Raw genomic sequence first — 22,045 nt, 5'->3', positions numbered from 1 at the left:
AGATAGGAGGGAAAAAGATCGGTGGGTGAGGGTGCTGTCCGGCTACACACCCAGAAACTCAGGAATGCAGAGGCAAAACGTAAAACCTGATTTCTGAGAGCGTACACATCTTACATAACCACTGGTGTTCTCAGAAGGGGGTAAACTGTGGCTGCAAAAGCAACTTCATCCTCACGGTATGGACTTACAGAGCATCTGTTCCCCACTGCGGCGCACAAGTGAGGCATCACACTGACTTTAAAGTCTTTGAGCATGTACTGACTGGGGTTGGGAGCTGATTGGTGATAGTCTTGGTAGAATTAAAACTATATTTTTATGTTGACTCATTGCAACCATATTTTCTGAAAATCTTTTAAAATACCATCTTTTGTTTTAAGGGAAGACATTTGTGGAGCTAAAGAGAAATGCGACACATTAGGTAAGTTCTTTCAGCAATTAAACTTAGCTTATTGGTTGTTTAGTGAATTATTTAAAATTACATTTAAAGTTTCCCTCTTTTTCGTTTTAATAATTTTGATGTGTTGTCTTGGTAAGTACATGTCTCTTGCTTCTTTGTTTCTGCCTCTGAATTTTGTAGAGGAACAAGAACTAACCTTTAGTTGTTACTAAATACCAAGTGCTGTGCATGGCATGGTATTTAATGTGTTTCTGTGTCTATGAGTGATAATGCACAGCAACCCACAAGCCATTTTGAAGACTGTAGTGTAGAGCCATGAACCCGCCACCAGATCCGAATCTGACAGCTGGAACTTGGTTTCTCCTTTAGCGGACCTGTGTTCAGTCCTCATTGTGTGTCTCTGCTTTTCCCGATGAGGTGACCAATGCCAAGAATTTTAGCCTTGTCAATTTCTTCTCCTAACTTTTGAAATGTAGTAACATTACCTACACATGCTTTTCTAAACATGCCAGCTTTTGCTTTTTTTTTTTTTTAAATACTTTGTAGCTGTGGTTATGGCTTTCCACTTCTGCGTAGCAGTTCATGCACATTTATATACCAATGTCCTGTTAGTAAAGTCAGACGAACGACTTTTCTGTTGCGTTACTGGGTTGTTAACTGTGCTGATGAGGGTTGAGCATCCCTAATTTAAAATGCTAACTTTTAAGGGTCCACGTGACATTCAAAAAGTTTCAGATCCTCAAGACTTTTGAAGATTAGACTTTCGGTGAGTGCTATGCAAATATGCCCAAATTTGAAAAACTCTGAAACTGAAGTACTGTGCTCCAGCTAGTTTAGATAACATACAAATCATTTTTAAAGTGATCTCATCAACATATGTCTCATACTGTTTGCCAGTAAGATATAAGCATGCAGCAATGATGAGCACATTCAGATGTTTGGCCGTAGGAGATGTGAGCATCCCTTCGGGCTCTTTCCTTGGTGATAGAGGTTACCTTCAGATTTCTCAGCCTTTGCCAATCTAAAAGGAATGTATTTTTCATTTTGCTGATTGCTGAGAAGTTTGAACTTGTTTTTCCGTATCTACCAGCCATTGATATTTCCTTTCTGCAGGAATGAAGTAACTGGAAGTAACACCGTAACTTTCTGCTCTAGCGTTTATTTCCTGTAACTGCTTTCAGACAGTCATTGTTACTTCTGCACATCAAACCCCTTGCAGCTTTTAAGTCTTGCAAATATCTGACAGCTCTGTGCTTTGTTTTAGGGCATGTGTGTGAGAACATAATTTATTGAATTTATGACCTCCCTATATTTAGCATTTCCATATCTTAAATCCTTTTATAACTCAATCTTTAAATACATTATCATGTCTTAAAATACATATTTAAAACTTAGTTCTCTCATTTTTAAGTCTTTTTTTTTTTTAAAGACTTATTTATTTATTATGTATACAGAAGAGGGCACCAGATCTCATTACAGATGGCTGTGAGCCGCCATGTGGGTGCTGGGAATTGAACTCAGGACCTCTGGAAGAGCAGTCGGTGCTCTTAACCTCTGAGCCATCTCTCCAGCCCTCATTTTTAAGTCTTTAATCCATGGGGGTATGTATAGTTTTCTTGCATTTTTTTTCTATTTGCAAACCACACAGTGAGTAATTCTCCCCCCTTTTTTAGGACCTGTTGTTCCCTGTATTAAATCTCCATGCATCTTTAACTGCGTATTGTGCCTTCATTTCATCTCTACCAGTCTGACTTACACAGTTCAGTGATATTATCACCGTTATTCTGTATAAACTTTCGTAATTGTTAGAACACACACCTCTACCTTATTTTATTATTACTGATTTTAAATTCATAATATTTTTATTTTTTGTAATTATAGTTCTATTAGTCCCTCCTTCCCTTTCCCCACTTCAACACCTCCCATGCAAGTCTTCTTTGTCTCTCAAATTCATGCCTCCTGTTTCTTTAATTGTGGTTACACACACACACACACACACACACACACACACACACACACACACATTGTTCATTCTGTATAATGTTACAGCTGTGTATGTGATCTCAGGGCTGACTACTTGATAGATAATCTGAGTGCTCTTTCCTGGGGAAGATCATTTCTCCCATTCTCAGAATCCCCCAATTACCTGTAGTTCTTTGTATAGATCTGAGCCCTGTGAGTTTCCCCCTTTCCATATTAGCATGTTCATTGGTCATTATATAGGCCTTGTTTAGGTCGCCAGGTTGATGAGACTTCATGGCTATAACCTCTCTGACCTTTCTGGGAGGCACAATCTCACAGTAAACTTCTATTTCTCTGGCTCTTACAATCTTTCTAACTCCTCTTTCACAATGATCCTGGAGCCTTAGGTGCCGAAATTGTTTCTTGTATAAGTATTGGTGGAACCATTTGTTCTCTGTATTTTGATCAGTTTTGGTTTTCTCTAATGGTCCCTATCTGTTACAAAGAGAAGTTTCTTTGATGAGGGGGTGAGTGAGACTTACACTCTCTGGGTAAAAGAACAAATATTTAGAGTATAGTTGGGAATTTTATTGATTTAGTAAAGTTGTGGCTAGGTTTCCAGCACTAGACATGTATAGTTTCCCCTTGTTGAGTAGACCTAAATTCCGATTATAGAGCTGTTGGTTACCGCCAAGGCACAAATGCCACTACTGCAACACTTAGGGTCTCGTGCCATTCTGGTTGTTGTTATGGTTCTTATGCTTCATAGCTGGGTAGGACTACTGGTTGCTTCTCTGACTTGTAAGCTTATATGGTGCCTACTTGTACCCAGAAAACTACTCCTCAGGTAGGAGTCTTTCAGGTCAGATACAACTGTGGTCCTCCTAGGTCCTTTGTCTGAAGAGCATATCCTCAGCTAGGTTTATCTTCCACTTCTAGGACTCGAAGTAGCCTGTTATATTTTTGGGGTCTCTTGCACAACCCTGAACAACAACTCAAAAGGAGGCTTCTCATGCTTAGTGTTGGGTTTTTTTGTTAGATTGTCTATTGCTCTTGGGGAGGGCATTGTCAGTTCAGATGAGAAATTTTCACTTAAGTTTATATATGTGTGTGTGTAGATATATATGTGTATATATAAATGTATCACATATAGTTTTAGCTAGAGCAATGTGATTCTTGATGACTTTTTTAGACATCCTTACTGTTATTTCTCCCTCTAACCTCCCCAAGCAAAGCCCACCCTCCTGTTTCTGCTTTTCCACTCACTTTGGCTACCCTTGGCTCTTTGTTCATTTGAAAAAATTTAAACCATGTTATGTCCTCATATTAAAATCTTCATTTAAGTAGTAGAGCTATTAAGTATAAGAATGCTCTGCAATAGTATATATGCAATAGTATATATATTATTTTCTTCCAATATATATATTTATGTCATGTCTGAATAAACAGTAGATATCCTAGCTGTTCCTGGTTGGGTAGATATATCTTTCCTTCCAATTCTGCAATACCCAACCAGGAGGACAAGTTAACTTTCTCTAACACTCTCTCCTCAGCAAATTGAGCAGAGACCAAATTACCTTTGGTTGGCTGGTCCTATATAGTGTCCATTGCTTTATTTCTATTGTGTAAACCTCACACATTATTATTATTATTATTATTATTATTATTATTATTATTATTATTATTACTTTGTTTTTTCGAGACAGGGTTTCTCTGTGTAGCTTTGTGCCTTTCCTGGAACTCACTCTGTAGTTCAGGGTGGCCTCAAACTCACAGAGATACACCTGGCTCTGCCTCCCGAGTGCTGGGATTAAAGGTGTGCGCTACCACTACCCGGCCTAGACATTTTTTTATGTTAAATAATTTTAAAGCTTTGTATCCATATTTATCGAGTTTTCATCACTTCTTTCACCTCAGACCTTGAGTGTGTGTGTGTGTATGTGTGTGATATATGTATGATATATGTATATGTGTGTATGGGGTGTTCTGCCCCAACATTATCCCCTTGAGATAGTATCTACCATTGAACCTGGAGCAGCCAGCAAGTCCCAGTAATCCTCCTGTCTCTGATCCCGACAGTACTAGGGTTACAAGTGCATGTGACTTCAAAGGTGTTTTTGTGTTTGTTTAGGATGGGTGCTGGGAATTTGAACTCAGGTCTTCCTGCTTGGACAGCAAGCACTTCTTCCCAAGGCTGGATCTCCCCACCTCCCAAACTTCTCCTTGATATCATTCTCCTTTTTATATCCCCTCTAAGCTATACAGCCTGTAAAGTATTTTTAGTGTAGGCTATTGATGGCAAATAATATTTTCTGATGTTTTTACATTTCCATTTTGAATCTATCTTTTTGAGTCGCTGTTTTAAGATGACATTTATTTTCTGTGTGTTTATATTATTACTTTATCTTCTGACTTTTCTTGGTTAGAATTATACTCTGTTTAGTTGTAGGTCTTTTTAGACTTATTTTTATGTTATGTGTGTGAATGTTTTCTCTGCATATATGTATGTACACCGAGTGTATTCTTGGTGCCCACAGAGGTCAGAAGAGGGCTTCAGATCCCCTAGAACTGATGTTACAGGTGTGTGTGTGAGCTGCCATGTGGGGGCTGGAATTGAACCCAAGTCTTCTGTAAGAGCAGCAGGTACTTTAAACCATTGAGCCATCACTCCAGCCCCCAGCGGTAAAATTCTTAATGATGTGTGTGTATGTGTGTATACATTTTATGTGTATCAGTGTTTTCCCCTACATGTATGTCTGTGCACCACACACATGCCTGGTGCCAATAGAGATCAGAAGATAGTGTTGCATTCCCTGGAACTGGAGTTACAGATGGTTGTAACCCACTGTATGGTGCTGGGAATTGAACCAAAGTCCTTTGGAAGAGCAGCCAGTGCTCTTAACTGCTAAGTCAATGCTCCAGTTTGTGTCTTTTATTCTCACACAGGGGACCTTGACAAAATAGGTGTTCATGCTCCCTTCTATCTTGGGTAGCTTTGAGAGATCTCAGAATCAGCTGCTTGGTACCACAGTGCTAACCATTTGTTTCAGATTTTGTTGGTATGCATAAGTGGCCTTGTTTTGTGGCCAATTTTCTGATCATATAAGAAATAGATGCTTACAAGTCTGTGCTACGAGTAAAGCATTCATTTTAGAACGTGCGCTTTTAAAGATGAAACGTAAAGTCAGGTGGTAAAAGAATCGGTATCGCATTCCAAATGTCAGCTAAGCTCTGCAGATGAGTCCTCGAGAACTCGGCTGCTGGCATCCTGTTACTACTGATGAAGGGGACAGAAGAGCATCCATGAGAAGTATCTTCACTGTTCACCTGTTTTGACAAAGGAGAAATGCATATAAAGTGGATTATATCTATATTTTTATATTTATATATCATATATAAATGTATTTTATAATACATTATAAATTGATTAGAAGCATACATGTGGGAGCATAGATTTTAAACTTAGGGTTTCTTTACTCATAATGATTCCAAGGAAAGGTCTTCCGGAGAAGATGTTGCCCAAGCCAGGCTTCTTGGCAAGAGATTCACAAAGAGGGGAACTCTTTCGTTGGCTAATGAAAATCTGAGCCTTAGATTTCAGAGTTTAACTTTCATTTCTTTAAATTTACAACAAAACTTTATGATGGCTTGGAAATCTGCCTCCATGCTAGGGTGATGTCCAGGTTTTTAACTTTTGTGAATAAAAGGATGCTGAGGAGGAGGAGGAGGAGGAGGAGGAGGAGGAGGAGGAGGAGGAGGAGGAGTGAACACGGTATCTGACAAAATCCCATTTGTTCAGTACTAATTCCTAAATATGTAGTGAGAAGTTGATGTTGCAAGATGTTTCACGAGACAAGAGCTGTTTTGTGAAAAAGAATCCTCGCAGGCAAGTAGATAAATTTACAAGTAAATGTTAAGGGGTAGAATTACCAGAAACTGTAGTATTGACTTGTATTTAAAACCCAAACATCTAACCTCGGTGATGGTGATGGAATTGGGATTGTAATAATGGATGATTATCGTTGAATTTTTCACCCTTTCAGCTCGGAGGACTCTGTGAGCTGGAATTGTCAGTATTGCTGGTGTCCACCTAGGTCCCACCCTTTCCGTCTTTCCACAACATGCTTGTTCACACGTCACTCTTTGTATGGGAGGGAGGATTCTGTTATGTAATAGTCCTTCCTGTTGCCCAAATAGTCAGGGACTACTGAGTGCTTGCGGTGACCCCTCCATCACCGCTATGCCTTGCTTTCGCTGGCGTACATTAAATGCCAAACACCATGTCAAACACTTACACTTTGCCCGTGTAATTACGTGGTGTTTCCGTAGATGTATACTCTAAATGTTACTGTAGCTCTCGATCTTTTCTTGATTTGTCTACTGGTTGGCACTCTTTGCTTTTTGTATTACCCACACTAGACAGTTCTCTTTTTCTTTCCCCTATGTTTGCAGAAGAATATTTGCTCATCCTACTTTGTTATTATTATTTTGCATTGGAGAATCGAAAAGTTTATAAAAAAAAACCCTCAAAAACAAAAATACCAAAACAAAACAAAAAAAACATTTCCATGCAAACTATTCAGTCTGTTCTTTAATCTTTTGGCTCTAAATATTTGTTCACGATTAATAGACAATTCTGCATTTATTTCCATTTATTTATATTGCCACCACCAGTGCTTTAGGTTTAGTTTTGCCTTGTGATTTTGGTGGCACTTCCCACTTTGATGAAGTACGTGTGCGTTACTTTTTAGGCTTAGCGGAATTGGGCACCCTGTGCGATCCCTTGAGGAGCTGCTCCATCAGTGAAGAGAACGGGCTGAGTGCTGCCTTCACCATCGCCCACGAGCTTGGACACGTGTGAGTACCTTCCCTTACCTGAAGGATGTGCCTTCCAGTTGCGGTCATTCGGCCATGAGTACCGTATTCCTTTGTCAAAGAGTTTAGTGTGATTTTCATCCTTGACTCTTGAAAGGCTAACTTGGTGGGGTTTTGTGATCTGTGTTGGGTCAGATAGACTACACAGATCAACAGACTAGTCAAAGAACTAGAACCTGGGGGATTCTTTTATTGCACTTACTGTACTGTCTTACGTGACAGGCACCTCTGGCCTTTATTCCTTGTTATCCCATATATAACCAGGTACCCTCTGCCATCGTCTGGGAGGGCCTACAAAGGCTCCTGGTTCAGAAGAACTCCCCAATAACACTTGAAAGACCAACTTGAATCCTGCTCTTATTGCTCAGAGCCCTAGCACAGGACATGGTCCATGGGGTTTCCTATTCATGAAATGATTCTTTTTAGAGCATTTCCCACAACCGTTTTGAGTTCTCTTATTCCCATTTTATGAAAACCGTGCTGGGGTTCTGTGCTCTAAGAATGGATGCCATGATTTCCCATGACATTCTCAGAGCTCCCATGGAAAGCTTGAAAGTCCTATAAATCATCTTCTGAGAACTAATTCCCAAAGTAGCCGCAGGATAGGTCAGTATGTTCCTTGTTTACCACCAGTAAGGGATCGAGACTAGAGTTGTCTCTTAGTTTTACTGTGCTCCTTTCCTGGTCACTGCGTTAGAATATCTGTGGACAGTAATTTGAAGTGGGATAGCAATTAGCAGGCTCTGCTCCAGTTCTTTCTTATTGTCTAGCTCACGGTCACTAACATTTGTATAGAAAGGCGAACAGGGGGCTGAGGCAGAATGGGGGAGACCTACAGATTGTTGAGATATTGCAGTGGTACCTCAAAATGCTTTTGCTGGTTCCCAAAGCTGTTAAGTAGTACACAGTGCAGGGCATATTGGAAACTGCTAACCAGCACACAGTGCAGGGAGTATGGGAACTGCTAACCAGCACACAGTGCAGGGAGTATTGGAAACTGCTAACCAGTATATAGTGCTGGGAATGTTAGAAACTGCTAACCAGTATATAGTGCTGGGAATGTTAGAAACTGCTAACCAGTACACAGTGCAGGGCATGTTGTGTTTGCTAGACAGTGGCCTTCTCCCTGAGGAACCTCAGTGTTTCTCAAATGTGGATAGACAGTAAGGGTGATTTTCACCCAGATTTTGAGTCTCTGAAGCCTAGCATACAGTCTCTTGCTGACCTGCTGGTTCTTTACTTGCTGCTTCCATTGTCAATATTTGGGTGCCCTTGGGGCATGTTTTTATTCTGGTCCGTTGATTGTCACTTGATAGACCAGAAGCCCCAAAGCCCCAGGCTTCTGCTGGTATGTGGGTGATATGTAGAATGATACTGAGCTGTGGATTACCATCTTTGCATACTGCAGCACTAGTCGAGGGTCTAGAATTGAGTATGGTGGCACCTTACCTAACATATGTACATCCATCTCCCAGATGTCCAGGTTGGAACATGCAGGCCTTTGGATGTGCATCTTATGCTCATATCCTGAGTAGGTGAAACAAGTTCCAAACATTTTTGTCCTTTGGACTTCGATGACAAATAAGGAAGATGTGAGACTAATCAAAGATACAATCTAATATTTATCAGAAACTATGGCTTCGAACATTATGTAAAGACTCAGAGTACAAAACCTGATACAACTAGAATTATTTGTATTTCACACTGTGCAGTTGTAGAAATACAAGGGAATTGTTATTAATGTTGCATACATTAACATGTCTTAAGTGTTTGTCTTCATTTTCAGGTTTAATGTTCCACATGATGACAGTTATAAATGTAAAGAAGCTGGGATTAAACATCAGTATCACGTGATGGCCCCAACGCTTAATTACCACACAAGTCCTTGGACCTGGTCAGCTTGTAGTCAGAAGCACATAACGGAGTTTCTCGAGTAAGTCTGAATTTCTGGGACTTCAGTTGACAAGTGACCACTTTCTAAATCATCAGATTTTAAACTGCATGTTCATTTGGAGCGGTTCAAGAGAGGGTTAATTTTTCATTATTAGTGTACCAATAAACGTCTAAAAAGAAGAAGTTATGGGACAACGAGATGGCTCGGTGGGTAAAGTCACTTGCCTGATGACCATAGTTCAATTCCTGGAACCCCATGGTGGAGAGAGAGAACAGAATCAAGCAAATTGTCCTCTTGACCCCAACATGTGTGCTGTGGCATGTGCAACCCCACACAATAAATGAATGCCTGAAGAATTTAAAAAACAAGGATATATATTTATAAAATTTCATTTGAAAAGTTTTTAGTATAGTTCAGGCATATAGGCATGTATCTTGCTTTTTTATTTGGACATTTTCTCATCTTGAAAACTGTTTATGGGGTGACTTAATGGTAATCAGAATATCCTCGTGCATCCTTTATTCTTTCAGATGTTACTAAGTAATCTTTTGAGAGGTTTTTGAGTGACAGACGTTTAAGGTGCCCCTTCAAGACGAGAACAGCTGAAGTCAATAGACATCTGCCCCTTCAGCCACAGAGATGGAGTCTGTAACCCAACATGTTCTTTCTTTCTTTATTTTTTTATTTTTTTATTTTGTCTTGTTTTTCCGAGACAGGGTTTCTCTGTGTAGCTTCGCGCCTTTCCTGGAACTCACTCTGTAGCCCAGGCTGGCCTCGAACTCACAGAGATCCACTTGGCTCTGTCTCCCGAGTGCTGGGATTAAAGGTGTGCGCCACCACTGCCCAGCTCCAACATATTCTTTTGAGGCTCTCTGTGGCTTTGAGAAGAGGCAGGTCTGGCTTCCCCAGCCTTACATCTTTACCTTCTGCCATTTTTTTTCACTTTCTAGTTTCTTTCATCCAAATTGTGTCTCCTCTATGGTTGTTAAGATTTATCAAGCTCTTTCCACAAAATATTTGTACACAAATCCTTCTCAATTTCCTCAATAGTTTATTCCCTCATGTTAAAATCATTAGTATTTTGCAGCTACCTCTCTTGATGGAAATGACGGAAAGAAATAGAACCATGTTTTAGAATAGGTACTCATACATGAACCACTATTGGTGAAATTATTAAGGCCACTCCACGTAGTTAAAAGGGAGGTTTATTTAGTGGCGTAACTTACAGATGAAGGGATAGGTAGGTTGCAGGGTCTGGGGAAGACATAGTGCAGTCCAGTGGTGTTCTCTGGAGAACTTTGCTCGGTCTACCTCCAGTGTCCAGGGTCCAGGAACCAAGAGAGGCGGCACATCCGGATCTCGGGTTTTCAGGGTCCTCTTCTGGCCCCGCCTTGTAGGCGTGACAGTTACCGAAGCCTCAATGGGGGTTGGAACTTCCGGATCAAAGCTGGAATGGCTACCCACTACAAACCACTGTCTTACATTTGACCCGTCATTGGCCAAAGCATCATTGAGCAGCATATGACTATATTCTAATAGCAAGCTATGAGATAGGTATCACCCTTGTCCATGTATGAAGGATGAGACCTGGCTTAGATAGGTTGAAGAATTTGTTCACAACCACATTTCCTGGGTCATGAGGGAAACTTAAAGGTAAGCAAGCACCTGGAGCCAGGGAGCTAACTCCTTCGCTTACTCCCTGAAAAGCCCTTAAAGTGGAGGAGGGATGAAAGTTTTTGAAATGTCTTTTTGTTGTTATTGTTGCTGTTTAGAACAAGGAACATAATACACCTTTATTTTTACATTTCGACAGTTTGGCTAATGGGCACTGAAAGTGTGGTGTTAATTATATTACGATAACTTGTCATCAAACAGTTCTTATTTGCAGTGCCAGGTTCTTACACATGTTGGGGAGATGGTCTACCACTGAACTCTGGTCCCACCCACCCCCATGCCACTGTAGCTTCTGGGTGTGAGTGAGGATCCAGTACAAACAGGCACAGTTAAAATTCCATGCAAACTGATATTGTCACTGTGTATAAGAATTTTGCTTTGCTGGTGTGACTGTAGTTTAAAACAAGGGGTATAGTTGTTTTTTTTAAACAATGAGAAGGTGTGAGCATTGTCCTTGAAAGTAAGTAACTATAGAAACCTGGTAGAGACACTAATGTGTGTGCAAGGGTATTCACACTCTCATATTCTGTGTCTGATTCAGCACTGGCCATGGAGAATGCCTTCTTGACAAACCAAATGGGAGAATATATGACCTGTCTCCACAGCTTCCTGGCTCAGTGTATGATGTGAACAAACAGTGTGAGCTTATGTTTGGTCCTGGATCACAAGTGTGTCCCTATTTGGTAAGAAAAATTCTACCTTTTGTCTGAAAACTACCTGTAAGTTATAGCAAGAATGTACATTTATTCTTGAGCAAAAGGGGGAAATAAATGGTATTTCATAGAAAGGGCCTAAAATAATGAGAAACCAAAGCTAATAGAGGACTTGCTAAGTGTCTGGTGCTCTGCTAGGTACTTCCAAATTGTCCTTGTTAACTCTCACAGATTCCTGTGATATATTCCTATTTGGAGGGTATAGCCACAGTAAAACTATGTAATATAAAATTTAAAAATATCGAAACACTTACTTTGGGGGAAGAGGTTAAAATGTTGGCGCTTTAGTATTGAATTGTTTTAAGGACATCACAAATATAACAGAATACATGTCTTTTTAAATATTTATTTTATTTTTAAGTATGTGTTTTTGTGGGTGTCTGTGAGTGCAGCGCCCACAGAGACCAGAAGAGGATGTTGGATGCCCTGGAGCTGGGGTTACAGGAGGCTATGAGCTGCCAGTTGTGGGTGCTGGGAACTGAACTGAAGTCCACTGAAAGAGCAGTAATTGCTCTTAGCCACTGAGCCGTCTCTCCAGCCTTACATGTCTGTTGTACAGATGTAAATACAAAAGAATTATATTTGTGGTATATGTTCAATTTTAATCAAAATATTCTTCACAATTTAATTTGGGAATTTTTCATAGGTCACACGCTTTAACTTTCCATGGAAATAAATCATTATAACACTGATATCGGCTCTATTATCATGATTTTGGGTTTTTTTTTTGGTTTTTTTTGTTTGTTTGTTTGTTTGTTTTTGAGACAGGGTTTCTCTGTGTAACAGCCTTGGCTGTCCTGGAACTCATCTTGTAGACTAGGCTGGCCTCCAGAGATCCACCTGCCTCTGCCTCCTGAGTGCTGGGATTAAAGGTGTGTGCCACCTCTGCCTGGCATAATTTTTTATTTTAATGTGGGTATAAAGTTAGGATTTGGTTTACAAAAAACAGTGCTGTGCTGAATGCATGCCTCACTTTTCTGAGCAGAATGAGCATCACATTTTCTTCACTTCTTTTCATGAATTTGCCAAGCTGCTTCTACCTTAATGGAGTATGAAGACCTCTGGAACCAGGAATACAGACTTAATTTACTTAAATAGATGTGTACACGTTGAGAGCCCCAGGTCTGAAAACCCAAAGTCTGAAATGCTCCAAATCTGAAACTTTTTGAATACCAGTGTGATAACATAGATGAAAACTCTCCATGTTGACAGGTCACTATGAAAAGTATTGGGAAACTTGCTTCCAGTTCTGTGGTGTATATGGTGTATATAAAATACAAGACAGTTTTGTTCTTAGGCCTGGGTCTCAATGCCAGGATAGCTTACTAGTCATATGAAAAAAAACCAACCCCAAAGTATAAACAAATTAAAATCTGAAAACTTCTGATTTCAGTCATTTCAGACACGGGCTAATCCAGCCGCCTCCCCCAGTCAGCAGTCCAGGATCGTCACGTAGAGGCTGCCACACAATGAATGCTTATTGAACCAATCAGTGGAGGCCACTTGATAGCAAGAGTGCAGAACTGCTGAGCTTATCCCACATAGTGACCAATCCACCTCAGACCTTGAATTCATAGCTGCAAATCTTTTTTCTTCTTCATCTTTTTTTTTTTTTTTTTTTTTGGTTTTTCGAGACAGGGTTTCTCTGTGTAGCTTTGGTGCCTTTCCTGGAACTCACTCTCTAGCCCAGGCTGGCCTTGAACTCACAGAGATCTGCTTGCCTCTGCCTCCTGAGTGCTGGGATTAAAGGCACGCGCCACCACTGCCCGGCTATATAGTCGCAAATCTTAACAAGCTTTAAACACCCATGATGAAATGGGGACCGTTTACCTTCGTATGTCACTGTAATGGCTCTTCTGGGCTGATTTGGACACTACACCAATTTTTCATTTAACTTCAGAAAAAAAAGAGGGATTATTATCTTGGGCACAACTCCTTTGACTCTGGAGTTTTTCTTTCCTGTGAAAACTTTAGAACCATTTGTTCAGAAGCTGTAAGTATGCACCATACTTCACAGACTAGTAAGTGTTGGTACGCTTCACAGGATTCCCATGCGCTTCCCTCATACATTCTGCAATCGCACTAGGTGGGGAACCTGTGAGTAATGTTCAACAACAAAAAGCCCTCAGAAAAATGCCCCGCGAAGAAAGGAAGCTCGTCCACACAACTGAGTATTTCCGCTTCGAGCTCATGGCTCTAACTATTGAATCCATTAGTAAAATTTCAGATCGTTTTCAAAGACAAGGCCGCCCTCTTTCTACCTGAGACATCTGACTCGGCCTTGACATTGGCCCATTGTGTCTTAGCTTCAGCCAGGAGCCAGGAGGCAGCTCAGGTGGGTTTGTGACAGGCAGAGCTGCTCTGGAGGCTGATACCTGCTCCGGCTCGCCCTCCCGCCCCCTCTCGTTCCTCTGCAGAAACAGTGCCGTCGCCTGTGGTGCACCAGTGCCGAAGGCGTCCACAAGGGCTGTCGCACGCAGCACATGCCACTGGCAGACGGGACGAGCTGTGGGCCTGGGATGGTAGGTTTTCTCAAAGGGTGAGTCTTGTATCCAGAGTGTCTGGAATGAACCTCTGCTCTGCGTCGTCACAGCATTTTTCATGATTTGCTGTCATCCGTTGCTCAGCTAGTCATTTTATTGCTGTGTTTGTTGGGTATCATATACTAGCAATGGAATTAAATGTCTAATTTTAACTTTGTTTCAATAACTAGTAGATGGGTCTTACGTTACATATAGTTATATAAGTAGCGACATGGGCATACATGTTGTGCTTATATTATTGAAATAAATACAGACCTCAGAATGCTGATATGTCAGCAGGTTCCCCTAGTTTCATAGATGTTTTCATTGCATTTGTTTTCTTCCTTAAACTTTAATTGAATGTACGTGAATGTGTTAAATGGTTTCTTCAAATCCCTATTGGTTCTAAATATATTAAAATGCCGTTTACCCGTACATGAAACATGTTTGTAGTATAGTTTGGAGGGTGGCAGTGTGAAAGCTCCAGCTTGGTTCTTTCTCAGGATTGCTTTTGTGGTTTATGGCCTTTAGTAGTTCCATAGGAATTCTTGGGTTGTTTTTCTCTAGTTCTGTAAAGAACGCCATGTGAATTTTGATGGAAGTTGCACTAAATATGTAGATTATTTTTGGTAACCTCGCCATTTTTGTGACATTAATTCTGCCAATCCAGTGGCATGGAAGGTCTTTCCATTGTCTAATGCTTTCCCTGACTTCCTTTTTCAAAATCCTCATGTTTTCATTGTAGAGATTTTCATCTCCTCAGTTAGAGTCATTCATATGTTTGGGGCTTTTTGTTTGTTTGTTTTTGTATGTGTGTGTATATGATTATATGCAACAATTGTGATGACCACTGCGTTATGAAAGACACTGCTTTGGGAGCTAGCACGAACCGGGGCCGTTGCCATTCTAATCTTAAACATCCCTTTCTTCTCCAGTGAGAGTCTAAATTTCAAAAGCAAGACTTTCAAATTGCATCCTTTTTGCAGCCCACCAGCCTTAGGTGCCCAGCAGATAGGGACGGCTTATTCCAAGCTGATAGTAAATGTCGCCTCACGTCTGAGCTGATGTGTGCTTTACATGGTTCGCAGACCTTCTCCTATCCGTCTTTATGCTGCTGTGATGATTGCCGGGACGTCGTTTTAACTAGATGTGCACAGGCCACCTCTCTTTGTGTGCTTACTGTGTCCCCAGCATTGCCACCGTGGGCTGTGCGTGACCAGAGACATGGAGACCCGCCCCGTGGATGGTGAATGGGGGCCCTGGGGACCCTACAGCTCCTGCTCAAGAACGTGTGGAGGTGGAATTAAAAGCACAACCAGGCTCTGTGATCGCCCCGAGTATGTCTTTTTATTCACTGTAAATTGAGATTGTCTCAAGGACCCGAAAGTAAGAGTCAGTTTCGTTCACTTCTCACGCTGGAGGTCAGTCCTGCCGGTTTCAGAGGTTCAGACTCATTCGGCAACACTTTAAACCATACCGCTTTGTACCTTTGTAGATTCAGACTTTTAAAGAAAACAACAGACAGCTATTTTTCTTCACCCTCTTTGTTTTCGGCTTCAGGGTGACTTTAAGTAAGCGTGAATGATGATTCTGTAACGGCATCTGCATGTTACTGTGTTTCAAATGAAAGGCCCTAGATCCTTCCCCTGGTGCCTGGGCTCTGATGCACACCTGTGTCATGCAGTTACTAGCTTTTTATCGTTCCGTAATCTGATGTTGCCTCCTTTCCCTCCTCTGCTCCCCTTGTGGATGCCTCACTGCCTTAGCCCAGTAAGTGCCCAATCCTCTCTCTTTGTCCAACTCCAAAGCATGCCGAGATCCCAGAAAGATTTTCACTATCCCTGTTTTACATATAATAATTCACGAGCTGGGTGATTATCAGTCCGATCAGTCACAGCAGGGAGCATTTTTAATGCACAGGAATACAACACACTCCGAATAAATCTTACCAGGTCATTGAAATTTGGGGCTAGGTAAATTAGACATCATTTTCACCCTGCAAACTTCTGGGGTTTATTTCCAAGAATAAACTGAAACAGTGACAGGCATGTATGTGCCCCACTCAAGCATGGTAGCAATGGGTATGTTTCCCTCATCACCCACGTCGTTCTTTATTGTCTGTGCCTCATTAGACATCGTGTGTTAACTTTAGAACAATGTTCCACCATTAGCTCCTGTTAATCTTGTCAGAGCTGCGACTCATTTCTGGTGTCTGGGTCTCAGGTCTACTTGAGAGGGGTTGCTATTTTCTATGATTGATTTGCCAGAAAACTGTTTAAAACCCTATGGTACATATAATGTGAAAAGAGTGTCAGTGGCCCTTCTGGTCCTGGAAGAGAATGGGACAGTTGTAGGAACAGATGAGAACAGTAATGTTTTTACTGATGCACTTTAAAATGTAATGAATTTGACTAGGCCAAGAAACGGAGGAAGGTACTGTGTGGGCCGCAGGATGAAATTTCGATCATGTAACACTGATTCATGTCCAAAAGGCAAGCGAGACTTCCGGGAGGAGCAGTGCTCTGACTTTGATGGTAAACATTTCAACATCAACGGCCTCCCCCCTAACGTGAGGTGGCTTCCGAAGTACAGCGGGAGTAAGTACCGCTTCGGCTCCAATAGGAGAACATGTTGCCGCACAGCACCGCGGGGGCTTCAACGTTCTGCGTCCGAAACGTGATTCCTCTCCTTGCAGTTGCCGTAAAAGATCGCTGTAAACTCTATTGCCGGGTCGCTGGGACCACCAGCTTCTACCAGCTGAAGGACAGAGTGGCTGATGGCACACCCTGTGGGACTGAGACCAATGACCTCTGCGTCCAGGGCCTTTGTCGGGTGAGTAGACTGGGGTTTCTTTTCCTTCTGTAACCGATGGTGTCTGTTTCTTTACCGTCTGTTCTTATGAATGTCATTGGAGTAGTCTTTGATCGCATGCTAGCCCTAGGACTAGGGTTAACTTTGTTTTGAAGCAATTCTTTGTGGTGTCGTGGGATACAGCCTGTGTCCGGTACTCGGGAGGTGAAGGCGGGCCATCCTGGTCTAGGGAGCTGGACCCTGCCTCAAAAATAGAGCAAAAGTGGCTTAAATGTGTAAGATGGCTGATTTTGTTTTGCCAGTTGTATTTAGAATGGGCATGAAGATGGGGCCACCTACTTTAAAAGGTAGGAAAAATGGATTCCAGGGTAGAAAAGTGCTTTTACTACTTCAGATGTGACCCCCTGCCCCCATGGTGACATGTAACCCACATCTCCTCCCTCTCTCTAGTCCTGTGACTGTTATTTCTCCTGTTCAAACAGCAGTGATTGAGTACTTGCTCAATGTCAGATACTGTTCAGATCCAAGATGATTTTAGAAACATGAGATAGAAAGTGCTCAGGGTTGTAGCTGGGGACAGGAAGATATTTGATGAGTACTTTTCATCTGAACTCCTTAGAGATTCAGATGTTATTTTGAAGTGGAAAAGCGGTGATATTTGCCTTGCACTTTATGATTTTTTTAGAATGACCTTGATTAGAAGAAGGTGGGAGGCAGGTGGACCGCTTAGCAGGCTTCTCAGTAAATGTAAGAGGCTTTCACAGAAACACAAGTAATGGTTGGTTATCTGGAAAATGCAGGTGGAGTCTGAGCATTAAAATATCGAATGTTGTCTAAATAGTCAATGCACTGTGGTGAGGCCATTTCTTTGGTTGAAGGGGAACTTAATATGGCCAATTTGTCTCACTGTAGCCAAGTATTAGTAGCCTAGGTGATACTGGCCTGCACCCAAAGGCATTAATTAGGAGAGGCTCAAAGACACCTAACTTGCATTTTGGAAATAGCTTAAATAGTACGAAAAGATTACTTTGTGGCCCCCAAACTGTATGCTGTGTTTAAACAAGCAACATAGCCAAATGAAACGAGTCAAAGACAATCTGAACATCTAGATGCATTTGGTGTTCATAAAATACGTGAGAAAACCTTCATCATGGAAATATTTGCCTTGTGTATCAAAAAAAGCATATGGCAGGGGGATGGGATGGTTCCACAGGTAAGGCGTTTGCTGCCAAGCCTAATGACTTGAGTTCTGTCCCTGGAGCCCACATGATGGAAGGAAAGAACCAACTCCCAAGGTTGTCCCACTGTCTCACCAATGTCAAAAACAATCCCGGTGGTGTATGACCTTTTCTCTTGGGGTCATTCAGTTTAGAGGTCTAGTCCATAAAACTAAAGGCCATGTTATGTGCAGAGTGCCTGTGGGAAAAGCAACTGTACTTTCCTCTGAAACGTCTAGGAAAACCCTTTTGTAGACACTTATGCTGATGATTAATCTGGGGGAAATTCGTTCAAGTGTTTATTTGAGACAAGCTTTATTTCCAGTGTTCTAAGGCCACGATGTCTTTTAGAAGAAGTACAACACCTTATTTGAATATTCTAATGTGTTGCTTATCCTACCTAATGCATCTGTTTGAATTATCTTTCTTTAAAGGTTTTCTTTTTTTTAATGTTATTTTATGTGTATCAGTGTTTTACCCACTTATATGTATGTATGTATACCACATGTATACATTGAGTGTGGATGCCAGAGAAGGGTGTCAGATCCCCTGGAACTAGAGTTATAAATGGTTGTGGATGCTGGGTTTCGAACCCAGGTCCTCTGGAAGAGCAGCCAGTGCTCTTGCCTACTGAGTCATCTCTCTAGCCCGAAATTATGATTTTCAAATGATTGTGGATCATAGGAATCGTTGTCTGTCCCAATGTAGAACTCAAGTTGTTACCCGAAGATATTCATTTAGAAAATTCTGTAAACCTGCTGAAACACACTACTTTTCAGACCCAGTGAACACAGTTCACAGATCGCTGCCCACTTGGTTTGGTAGACACTCAGAGAGGCTCCTGTCACACCTGGAGTCCTCCTAATTGAAATAATCTTTTGAAGAGAACCTTGTACACTCTAAAGTGCTGTGCCCATAATTAGTCACTTTGATGATATGAATCATGATGATTGTGTTTTGAAGCAAGCTGGCTGTGATCACGTGTTGAACTCCAAGGCTAAGAGAGATAAATGCGGAGTGTGTGGTGGAGATGACTCTTCATGCCAGACCCTGGCAGGCGTCTTCAACAGTGCACATTATGGTAAGCTGAGTGTGCTTGCCTCCAGTTTCCCCTTTGATCTGAGCGAGTGCTCTGGTGTGTAATAGAGGCGCGTCAGTAATGCTTTGTTATAGCCCATGTACTCTGTGGCCTCAGTCCAGAATGACTGTCCATGAAAAATATCCAAATGTAAAGAATAAGCCTTGAGCTGGGTATGCTATTTGAATTAATGAATTCACTTGCCCAAGACAGACCTGAGTCTGTGTTTTTGAAATGAGGTCCGGTGTATCCCAGACTGGCCTGGCACTTCTGCTCTCCAAACCTTGACTGTTCAAGTGCTGAGATGATTGGCATGTACCATGCCCGGCTCATGCTGTGCTGGGGCCAAGCTCAGGGCTTCTTGATTATTTGGCAAGATCTGTACCACCTGAGACCATTCTCAACCCTAAATCTGATTTTTAATGAAAAAGATCGAATGCATTAATGAAAATTGAACAGTAACTCCAGTAATATTTGACCATATTGGGTGAATAACCTCCAAATTTTGGAGACCTTTTAATGATGTTCCTGTAAGTTAGAATGCATATATTTATGGCTCTTTCTGGGAAACTTGCTTTTAATTATTTTTAACATTTGAAAGTCTTTCTTCCTCTCTCTCTCTCTCTCTCTCTCCTTCCTCCTCCTCCTCCTCTCTCTCTCCCTCCCTCCCTCCCTCCCTCTCTCCCTCCCTCCCTTTCTTTTTGCAAGAAGATGCCTGGTCTGTGTTGTGTTTGTTTTTAATTGTATTGAAAAGGTTGACTGAGAGTAAAGGGTGAAATTTTTAACCTAAATGTTGGTTCTTAATTTTGATTTCCCAAGTAGCATGTGCAATACAGTACCAATGGATACTTGGCCATGATTTCAGTTTCATTTGAAATTGTTTTAAGATCACCTCAGACATTTTCAATTCTAAATTTCCTCAGAAAATATTCTCCTTTTTAATGATGATACAGGCAGACCTTTAAAACTTTCCTTGTACAGTAAAAACTCATTTCTGACAGTGTTATTTTTCAACATTAAATTATGTCCATATGGTTGAGCTCATGATGCTACTGGTAGTTATTACAATGAAAGGGTATAACTCAAGACTCAATTTTTATACTTTTATCTGTATGAGAAGCATAGAACATTTCATATTCTAATGTACTGGAGATAGTCATGTGTGTTAACCAACATGCTCATTTTCTCTTGGTTACTGATGATTTCATGTGAGCTACATACTTGGATCCCCTTCCATAACCACTGTCACATGCTTGTGATAGATGGCAGTGACTAAACAATATCTCACAGCACTAAGCCACATGTACCAAGTTAGAACTGAATATTTAACCTGGTGAAGATTGTGTCACTAGTTCCCGTACAGATGGGGGACCTTGTGCAGGTCATTTGCAGGGTGGACGTCTGCCCCCTGGTGGTTACCTTCACTCTGGCATCTTTTTGGTGCATTAGACTTGCTTTCATGCTGGGTACTGGAGACAGGTGGAAGAAGTTGGTGAGAGTTCTGTGGGTTAAAATAAATATTGGAGATTATAAGCTGTAGGATACATAGAGTAGTCGTCAAACTGCCACTTTATGTGTAAGTTGTGACACCTTAAAGAGGTAAGTCAGGCTGCTCCAAAAGCCTACAGGCGATCTGGCACCATTGTCTGTATGTAATTATGGGGCGGTATTTTCAAATTTAATGCACAAGAAAAATTACAACTCTTATTCATGCACTAAACTGAGGGAATTAATTTTTTAAAAGGCCAAGGAAAATCCTGGAGTAACATCTCTGGAGCATATTTAATTCTGTGCTTTCCCCGAGGGATTTAGCTAGCTATGTGAGTGTTTTTAGGAATATTGTCAGGAAAAGTTCTTTTTTCCCCCTCATTTAATGTGAATTTTATACTGCATTTCCTCTCCAAACAATGCCAGTATTGCAGGATTTGGTCCAATAAATTAGAGATATTACTTTTATTCCACTCCAATAAACTTTTTATTTTTCTGGTAACAGATGTAGGGAGACTTTAAAAAATTAATGTAAAATTTGGGTGTAAATATGGAGATTCTAGTTTGAGATATAAACTAAAAGCTTAAGAAAAAATTAATTTTCTATTATTGTTTCTTAGTAGTAAAATTTGTTTCCTCTCAGTCTTCTTAAACATAACATATCATGTCAGTGACCAATTATATTGATGGCCCTAGGTTTGTGAATAGCATTTGAAATCCTGGATTATAAGTGTGTGGACCCAGGGTAAACATTCTGTTCTACATTCAGAATTTCAGACGCAGTAAAAAATTAGGACATGTTGGACTTTAAGAATCTCAAATTGGGAGCTGAAGAGATGGCTCAGAGGCCCCTGCTGTTCTTGCAGAAGACCCGAGTTCAGTTCTCAACACCACATCAGGAGGCTCACATTGCCTCAGCTCCAGCTGCAGATATCTGAAACCCTTTTCTGGTGTCTGCAGGCACCCCCACTCCAGAACACAGACACAAATATATACAATAATAACCCCTCCACTCAAACAGCACAAACATATAAAGTAATAAAAAATAAATCATAAGAAGAAACTGAATCTCAAGGTCTTCATCTCAGTCTTGCATAGTGTGTTAAGGTGTAGATCAGATGGGAAAAAAACCCAAACCATTTAATCACGTTTTAAAGGCTAGAAAAAAATGTTAAGTGTGGCTATACTATTCCAGTCTTGCAGCCACTTGGTGGTAAGAGCTGATGGAACGTCTGCGATTTATGAAATTTTACATGTGTGAAACTATATTGCAGGTTACAATGTCGTTGTTAAGATTCCTGCAGGGGCAACAAACATTGAAATTCTTCAGCACAGCTATTCTGGAAGACCGGAAGATGACAACTACCTTGGTAAACACTTGTAGTAAGCAGCAGTGGATGTGTGGTTTGTGGGT

At 41.1% G+C, this 22,045-nt stretch overlaps 1 protein-coding gene across 14 annotated transcripts in view; it reads left to right on the top strand.

Annotated features, from left to right (window-relative positions):
• Nucleotides 1–22,045, top strand: part of Adamts20 (ADAM metallopeptidase with thrombospondin type 1 motif 20) — a 136,280-nt gene that overhangs the window by 44,936 nt on the left and 69,299 nt on the right. For 10 of the 14 annotated variants that reach the window (XR_008220652.1, XR_008220653.1, XM_052748744.1 and 7 more), the window contains exons 7-16: nucleotides 378–418; nucleotides 7,111–7,216; nucleotides 9,021–9,167; nucleotides 11,344–11,485; nucleotides 13,933–14,037; nucleotides 15,229–15,374; nucleotides 16,453–16,634; nucleotides 16,733–16,869; nucleotides 19,029–19,146; nucleotides 21,906–22,001. Coding sequence is in view for 9 of the 14 variants with exons in the window: in XM_052748744.1 (XP_052604704.1) it covers nucleotides 378–418; nucleotides 7,111–7,216; nucleotides 9,021–9,167; nucleotides 11,344–11,485; nucleotides 13,933–14,037; nucleotides 15,229–15,374; nucleotides 16,453–16,634; nucleotides 16,733–16,869; nucleotides 19,029–19,146; nucleotides 21,906–22,001 (1,220 nt within the window). In the remaining 5 variants the exon portion in view is untranslated. Of the gene's footprint in view, nucleotides 1–377; nucleotides 419–7,110; nucleotides 7,217–9,020; nucleotides 9,168–11,343; nucleotides 11,486–13,932; nucleotides 14,055–15,228; nucleotides 15,808–16,452; nucleotides 16,635–16,732; nucleotides 16,870–19,028; nucleotides 19,147–21,905; nucleotides 22,002–22,045 lie in introns of those variants that run through there. The other 4 variants (XR_008220654.1, XR_008220655.1, XR_008220656.1 and 1 more) reach the window with 4 other exon arrangements.

Source organism: Peromyscus californicus, unplaced genomic scaffold (genome assembly GCF_007827085.1).
Source record: "Peromyscus californicus insignis strain IS unplaced genomic scaffold, ASM782708v3 Scaffold_20__1_contigs__length_68692818, whole genome shotgun sequence".
NCBI lineage: Eukaryota > Metazoa > Chordata > Mammalia > Rodentia > Cricetidae > Peromyscus > Peromyscus californicus.
This window is presented reverse-complemented; position numbering and strand designations above follow the sequence as displayed.